The following is an 8,423-nucleotide window of genomic DNA, read 5'->3' as shown; positions in this document are numbered from 1 at the left end:
AGATGTATCGTAAGATATTTTTTTTTTGTGTCAATAAGAATCAAAAGCTAACAAGAACTAAAGCAGAGTTGGTCTTTTCAACATAAAATTTACACAAACCAAATTTTACTGTTACAAAAAAAAACACAAACTCAAAAACCTCAGTACTGTATTACACTCTGATCCAAATTACACCGAGAATCCTCCACCGCCTGAAACATCATCCGGAGGACTAATCGTGATCCACAACAGCGAGACAGTAATCGACACAAGCCCTGACCAAACATAAACAATCGTCGGAACCTTCCCTCTCCGACCCATCAACCCTTTACAAAACGGATACATATGCGTCAACACCCACATGCTAAAGAATATCCCTCCAAACAACTTGTTCCACTGCGGAATCACACTGTATATCGTCCTCGAAGCACCGATAACAATCGCAACGAGGTTCACTACAATGATCGTAAGCGGCATGATGAACAGCCCCGTCCACTTCACGATGTAAAGATCCGCAAACGCGTCGTCCTCGTCTTCTCCCGAAGCTTTCGACGTTAGGGTGAATGAGATTTCGATTCCGGCTAGTACTTTGAGCAGACCCTGGACGACTGCTGCGAGATGAGCGCTCGAGCCACCGATGAGCCAAAACTGTTCGTTTCTCCACCACTCTTCTAGTCCGATCCCTGACCATTTGACCTCGAGGAGGGAGATTAGAATCAAGGTGAGGCTGATGCAGAGGAGGTATGAGAGGAAGTGAATGTCGAGGCTCTGGACGATGAATTTGCCGGAGAAGAGGCATAGTGCCGGGAGGAAGCAGTAGACGACCAAGAAGATTGAGGTGAAAGGGTAGATACCGACGTTGAGGTAAGCGACTCTCTGGAGAAATTTGAGCCTTCTGGTGGCGAACATGGCGTTGTTCTTGGAGAAGAAGATTTCTACGGAGCCGGTTGCCCAACGTAGGACTTGGTGGAGACGGTCGGTGAGATTGATGGGAGCTGTGCCGCGGAAAGCGTCACGTTTTGTGATGCAGTAAACGGACCGCCAACCGCGGTTATGCATACGGTAGCCTGTGACCACGTCTTCGGTTACCGACCCGTAGATCCATCCTATTCTATCTCCCCATTCTGTATTGTCTTCGTACCTGAAAAAGCCAAATTCGAAACCGTTATTAGAAATATATCGGAGAGTAATATGTGTATCTTGCGGACCAAGATTGTAAAAATAACCTAGGAAGACTTTGAAAAGTAAATAGAAAGACTTGAAGAACAAACGAATATTATTATTATTATTATTATTATTATATTTTTGAATGAATGTTAAATTAATTCAAAAGAAAATAAATTGTTTTGTACAACTTAGTTGTTAACCAGAATCAAATTATAACCTTCTACTTGCTTCTCGAGTCTTGGATAACAAGCAATACTATTATAGCATATTTACATTATTATTATATTTTCCATTTACTGACAAAGCATATAAGTTAACCTTACCAGCAAGAAATGACAGCGATGGCTTCAGCTACGGTTGGAGCATCAAGGGGAGGCCGTGGAAGGAGCAAAGCACCGGGCGGTCTTCCGTTTTGAACTGACATGTGATCTGCTAGAGGCCGTCCTTGGTACTCAGCGACTGGAATAGTGTCTGTGAAGATGGTCGAGTTACCAAACTTTTTGGGAAGACCAAGATCCGGATCATCTGTTAGAGGCTGTGTGTCCGACTCTAAATCAGATGTTTCGGATATTTGGGACGCTTGGGACTGAGTCCTGACATGCATAGCCGGGGCCTTTTCCTGACCGAACACGCCGTTGTACTCGTTGGCTCGAGGTGGGTTGAATCCATAAAGAGCATACCTTCGGAACATACACCCTGTTCCGACGTAGACCGGACCTTGTAACCCATCTAATGCTCTCATGTTACCTGTTTCAGAACCCCAAAATATATATGGTTTAACCTATGGTGGCTTGTGATACAAGCATTAAATTTATGTTTTACTTCAATAACTCACCGTCGAAGAAGACAGTATTGTGATTTGCATATCGATCTGATGGGTCAATTCCTTCAAACCTTTGTGGAAACTGAATGTAACATATTCTATCACCACCTCGGTCCATCATGAAACACATTCCTTCTTTGATAGCTTTGGAGTTGTAGACGTAGTGATCACAGTCAAGATTGAGGATAAAGGCGCCATTGGATAATATGGCTGAAGCTCTAACCATACCATTCATGGCACCAGCTTTCTTGTTATGGTCAAACCCTGGACGTTTCTCACGCGATACATATGCAAACATCGGTACTCGGATATCGATCCCTGTGAAATCCAGCGCTCCTTCATTCGGTCCGCCCATCACCGGTTCAAGCTCAGGCACTTTGCTCATGATCTACAAATAGGATTCAAGTTTTTGTAAAGTTTCTTGGGTTTTTTTTTTCAAACTGATGAAGTTAATGGTTGGTACCTGTAGGATTCCAGCGTGGTCTCCTTTTGAATGATCAGGTTTAGGTTCAAACCACGTTCCTGGCCAATGTGTACCATCAGCCATCCACGTTGCTTTTACAACCTCAACACCGTCCGGCGGCAATACACCGCCGTTTTTCTCTTTTGCAATGCGCTTCTCCTTGAGCTCTTCTCTCAAGTTGAACTGCTCAGCTCTTTTCTTGATTTGTTCTGGAAGACCATTGATCCTGACCTTGAATTCATCGTACTCACGTTTGATCCAGCGACGATCTTTAACAAAATCTGGCTTCTTCTTGTTTTTGGTTGGATCTTTCTTGATGCTGAAGTAACTATCAGGGTTCCTCGGCTCTATGTCATGTTTTCTACAAAACGGCACCCAATACTGCAAAAGCCATATAAAATAATCTATTAGACTTTCCAAGACGCAGAAGAAGAAGAGAGAAGGTGAATGAAACCTCGGCAAAGCGAACAGCTTCAGCCATGGCTTCAAAGGTGAGAATTGCACCACCATCGTCTGAAATGTAGGCTGAAAGCTTCTCTATTGGATAATCCACGGCGAGGATGGATAGAAGGGTGTTTGCGGTGACTAACGGCGGTTCCTTTTCCGGGTCAGCCGTGGAAACAAACACATCAACACCAGGAAGATCAGAGCGACCTGTAGGGTTTGAAGGAGAAGGCTGCTCAAACTTGTCATGCAAGGTAGCTAGATCAGTTGCTCTGTTTATAGGGTTTAGCTTTGGAAGAATGTCAAGAATCCAAGAGAAAGCGAACCAAATCTCGCACACTATAGATAGTCCCCATAGCCACATTGCATCTTCATTAGGATTCGCAACACGCCACCATAGGAAGAAGAAGAGTATCACAAGACGAAGCACAATTAGTAACCTGAAACAAAGGAGGATAAGATGTAACATAGGCAAGTGAAACATCAGTCTTTTGCCTCCAAATTTTTTTAAAAAAATTTACATAAACATAAATCCACAAAATTGTTTAATTTTTTTTTAAATTAAATTCGTACTAAATTGTCTATAGTTTCTAAAATCTTAGGACCGAGATTTAAAGAACAAGAAAATTTAAAAACCTGTAGGGACTAAGAACTTTGGCAGGTACTTTAACTTTTCTTGTGAGAGGCTTCCATGGTTTGTCTAAAAAATCTGACATGCTAACACCACCTTCACCGTTATCAATATCATCTGGCCAAAAAGCGTTTCCTATTCCATATTTGCCTTTAGATTCAAACAACCATCTGTTATGATCAAAGTCTCCCGTCTGGCTCCTCAGCAACATTGATTTATTATTAGATTTCATCACGGATAACCTCCTCTCCATCTTATTCCCCATCTTGGAGCTGCGGTTTGCGTCAGGTTTTGACTGTGACGTTGAGGCGGCAGAGGAGGAAGAGCCCGCAGGTTGGTTGTCAGGTGTAGGAGGCATGAGGACGGTGTAGTCGATGTAATCATTTTGGCCGGAGGAGTAATCGCCAGGGACGTCCATGTCATAGTCTCGAGAGAGGCTAACGGTGCGGCCACTGGACGTCCGGCGACCAAACTTGACGGCTTGAGGAGGGCGGGTTGAGGAAGAGGGTTGTGAATTTAAGGTGTTTTTGGGTGGACTTGAAGCCATTACAATAATGGAATGTTCTGTTTTGGCTCCTTTGGTTTCTTGAGCTCATTTTTCTCTTTTGACACAACCTGATTTAGCAGAAAATTGATTTGTCCAACGGTTGATAGATCCTTTTTCTATTCTAAGATAACTGAAAATCTATCTACTCTGATATCTCCTGTTTTTAAGCTTTACCCCTCTCTATCTTCTTTCTACAGTTGTGTTGTGTATGTGCAAAGCTATTTAAATAAGACATTACAATAGATCCCTAAATCAACTAAACAAACAGCAAATGAACTTTTAGAGGTTACAGACACTAGAGCTCAAACTGAAGGACCAGTATTATACTCTAGAAGCGACAGAGACTGAGATTTTCCGACAAAACAACGAAATCAGGTGGCAGCAAGTAGTTTCGATTTCAGTAGGACAAGAACATGAGATAAACCGGTCAGACCAAATAGACTATGCTATACGATTATAAAAATTCACAGAAGTCACCAAAAAAAAAGACGAAAGCAAACACAAGCGTTCAAATCAGGTCCAAGTGAATGGTTCGCAAGAATCAATTTCAAACATATATATATGACCTATACAAAACCAATTTAAAGAAGTACAAATCTAAGCAGAGAAGAAACATAGCCATGAGAATTTTTAAACCACAAAAAGAAAAAAACCAGCACAACGAACTGAATGAGGATGTTCTCGGGAATCAGAAATGTTCCCAGACTTATTTGCCACAGTTGAAGCCACCGCAGACTGAGAGGACGATGATGAGGATCAAGGCGATGATGATTGCAAGAACAATGAGCTTTATCTTCATGTTCTGAAACCACATCTTTCTTCTCATTTGTGTTCCTTGTGTTCTGAAGTCTTGCGCCTGTACAAAGTTTTTTTGAGTCCAAGACAAAAACAGTAAGAGAGATAGAGAGATTATGAAACTCAAAGCAACCATTTGCTTAAGAGAACTAACTAACCTGTGAGCGAAGGTTTTCGGTTTTGTCCACCAAAAGTTCAATTTTCTCACCACGGTCAAGAACCTGCAAAACGAATGAGTTCCATAATGTATAAACGGTTAGAAACATACAACTTATACAGCAGGTAACGCCAAAGGGTGAGAATCAAACCTTCTCAATGTTTTCCATCATGACACCTTTAACTTCAGAAACTTGAGCTTTCACCTTAGCAAGCTTGCTAATCTCATCAGGATGATCCATACAATACTGCATGTGCTCTTTCAGTTTCGACCTTCATAGCACCCAAAAAAAGATCGTCAAACGATGAAAAATTAAAAAACTTTGTTCAATTAGCAATCAAAACAGATCATAAAAATATAACATACCCAAACTCCTTATTCAAGCTGTTCGCTTGAGCAGTTGCTGCCTTCCCACCACCGTATCTCTTGTTGAAATCATCCTTAACTCGCTCCAAGAAGGCCATAGGAATCTGCCTCCCAGCTGAATCAACTGCAACAACACAATAAGCTGCACAAAAAAAAAACGAAAAAGATTAAACCTTTAAATCTATATCAAGACATATAAAGCCAATACAACACTGTAATAATAACACATATCCACCACCAACACCACCTTAAACCCGATCAGCTCACAAAGATTAGAACTTGATGACAGTAAAACAACTCAAACTCCATAAAAATGAAAACTTTACACAAATAAAGCCAAATCAAATCAAGCAAACCATTAGAGAACACAGAACCACAGATCCAGAGAAAGTCCTGTTCTTTCAATTAAAGATCCACAGATTAGATCTAAATGCTCAAATAGGTATAAAACTGAATTGAAAAGCTATGCCTATCATCAAATACATCAGATCGAGCAATATTCGTGACTTACTGAATCCATTTTCAACCAAGTAATTGAAGGTGTGACCATCGCAGTTGTAGGTGAACTTGTTGTTGGAGGAAGGAAGCTTCTGGAGGCACTGTGCAGCGATGGATGTGAAATTGCCTTTGAAATCGGTGAACTCGACGAGGATCACCGTCCCTCGAGCCACGAAACTGTAGATCAGCGATTGTTGTTGCTGCGCCATTTTTTTTTTTTTGTGTTCTCTCTCTCTATTGGTGGGTTTCTATTGACTGATCAGAGAGTTTTGTTATATCGGCGTGAAGGTAGAGGAGATCTAGAAAAAGACTTTAACGCTGAAACGCGTAGAGACTAAATGAGAAAGAGAGAGAGACGGTGAAAAGAAATGGAATTGAACTAGAGAAAGATGAGAAACCCTTAGATTGAAGGAAGGACTAAAAAGCAAAACTATTTGTCAACTTGTGAAAATTAAAAACTTTGACATGAAGGACTAAATAGGAAATTCATACTTTTTATATATTTGAATAGTGTGCCTCATAAAAGCTGGTGATGTTTGGTATTCAACTTTCAACGTATTTCCCAGCGAAATTAGTTGAATTGGATTTTAATTAAGTTTGAACATTGAATCATGTATACGGTATTGGTCGTTCCCATATGTATTCATTACATTATATCTCCAAGATATTATCTCTGGGGTTTGGTAATAAGTTTAGCTATTGCAAGTTTGGGAACATATATATATTCGAGTAATTTAAATGGAAAAACTTTAGTGTTTACAAGGTTTATGAGAAGTTTTAAATGTTTTAGTCACCCTACATGCACCCATGTCTGTTCCTATATAATTCACGTATATTCCTGATTTATACTTGCAAGTTTATTAAAGTTTTTGTCAACATATTAAGTTATTAGAATGCCTGGATTTTTGCACGCACAAAAAAAGGAGGAGGTGCGGTGCATATACACACCTGCCACTACAAGAAATCAAGGAAATAGCTACGGATTTTTATTTTTTTGTAGCTAGAGGAAACAATCTGTAGCTAGAAAACATAAGGCAACAGATGGCGACGGATGGAAGCGGTGGCCTCAGCACCGACGCTAACTGTGAATCGTCGCCAATTCGTAGCCAGCTCGCAACGGATTCGCGAGAACACCGGTCGTAGCTAATTGCAATGACATTGCTACCGCATTTTCCGTAGTTCATTAGCGACGTATTTTAGCAAAAGAATTTCCATGTCCATTTAGCTACAACATTTAACTACAGTATATCCCTAGTGAAATTGTAGCAAATATAGCTATGGATTTTGTTACAAATGCTGGATTAGAAAATATCAACGAACAAAGCTTAATTTTTAAAACAAAAATTTGACTATATAAACGATTTTAAAACATTATATTATTATAAGAAATCTGAAATTATCATACATAACAAAAATGTCGATTTTAAACTTCGAGTACACAAACAAGAAGCTAAACCAATAAGTGAAAACTAAAAACAGAAGACATCAAACTCGTTTGTTTATTTGGTGGTTGCCATAATTAGATTCCCTTCTTGTTGGTGATGGGGGGGAGTGGATGGAGGAGAGTCAGATGTAGCTGCCACTTCAATTGGTGATGTTTGTGTTTGGAATGCTTTGATGTATTATGTGGTTTCTCGGCTTATGGTATTGGTGATACTGTGACACCTTTAGCTTCACATAAAAGAGTCAGTTGCTTGCTCATCATGTTGACAGCTCCTGTCAGATTTTATCAAATCTCGCTCCAACTATCCTGAAAAGTAAAAACAATGGCTGGTGGATTAATGGGATCATAAATTTCCTATGTGTGTTATTCCAAGTCCAAACAGCATACCTTTATATGGCTTGGCTATCTACAAAACCTGAAGAAAAAAATAAGAGAGCAGATTACTAAACAATATAGATCAAGCATATGAGTCACATATTGCAATTAGCAAATAAATAACTACTCAATCATTTACTAGTAAGTATAAAATACTAAAGCAACAAAACGAGAAACAAAATTACAAAATAATACCGAGTAAGAAGCATGAACTCGTGGAAGTGGTGTGGCTGATGTTTGTGAGTTGGAACCTCCTGGTCGAAGCTGGAGAAGTGTTGTGAAACAATAATGGAAACAACTTCTTTGGCAATTTTCTCCAGACGTTTGGCTACAAAACCATCACTTGTCAATGGGGATCTATAAGAAAAGAAGAACCTTCAGTGAATCTTTTCCCAAAACAAAAGATCAATTTCAAAGACTAATTTTTAAACGAAAAAGAAAACCATTGACATAAGCCAGCAAAGCAGAGATAAGAACAATCCTAATCGATGACTAGTACAGAATAATCATTTGTCCCTAAACCGAAACCCTAATCCTACACTGACCCAAATCGAAACCGTAAAATAAACCCCCCCCCCAGATCGAAACCCTAAGCCTAAACAGACCCAAATCAAAACTCTAACACTGAAACTAATTGAAACCCTAATCGTTGACTAGTCCAGAACAATAAATAGAAGAAGAAGAAGAAGAAGAAGACGAAGAACTATGGACAAATCGAAACCCTAATCTAAAAC

At 39.8% G+C, this 8,423-nt stretch overlaps 2 protein-coding genes across 2 annotated transcripts; both read right to left on the bottom strand.

Annotated features, from left to right (window-relative positions):
- LOC125585839 (cellulose synthase-like protein D1) lies at window positions 1-4,307 on the bottom strand. The gene is made up of 6 exons (XM_048755536.1): window positions 3,513-4,307; window positions 2,887-3,316; window positions 2,433-2,813; window positions 1,982-2,357; window positions 1,470-1,893; window positions 1-1,120 (listed from the first exon to the last, which is right to left on the bottom strand). Exons 1-6 carry the CDS (start codon window positions 4,052-4,054, stop codon window positions 169-171), a joined length of 3,105 nt encoding a protein of 1,034 aa, XP_048611493.1. The 5' UTR covers window positions 4,055-4,307; the 3' UTR covers window positions 1-168.
- Window positions 4,308-4,539: 232 nt separating this feature from the next.
- On the bottom strand, window positions 4,540-6,332 carry LOC125585842 (vesicle-associated membrane protein 722-like). The gene is made up of 5 exons (XM_048755540.1): window positions 5,884-6,332; window positions 5,373-5,514; window positions 5,158-5,278; window positions 5,008-5,070; window positions 4,540-4,910 (listed from the first exon to the last, which is right to left on the bottom strand). Exons 1-5 carry the CDS (start codon window positions 6,077-6,079, stop codon window positions 4,761-4,763), a joined length of 672 nt encoding a protein of 223 aa, XP_048611497.1. The 5' UTR covers window positions 6,080-6,332; the 3' UTR covers window positions 4,540-4,760.
- Between the last annotated feature and the right edge of the window lie 2,091 nt (window positions 6,333-8,423).

Source organism: Brassica napus, chromosome C4, assembly GCF_020379485.1.
Source record: "Brassica napus cultivar Da-Ae chromosome C4, Da-Ae, whole genome shotgun sequence".
In the NCBI taxonomy this organism is placed as follows: Eukaryota; Viridiplantae; Streptophyta; class Magnoliopsida; order Brassicales; family Brassicaceae; genus Brassica; species Brassica napus.
The sequence above is the reverse complement of the archived record's forward strand: the minus strand, read 5'-3'. Positions and strand labels throughout refer to the sequence as shown.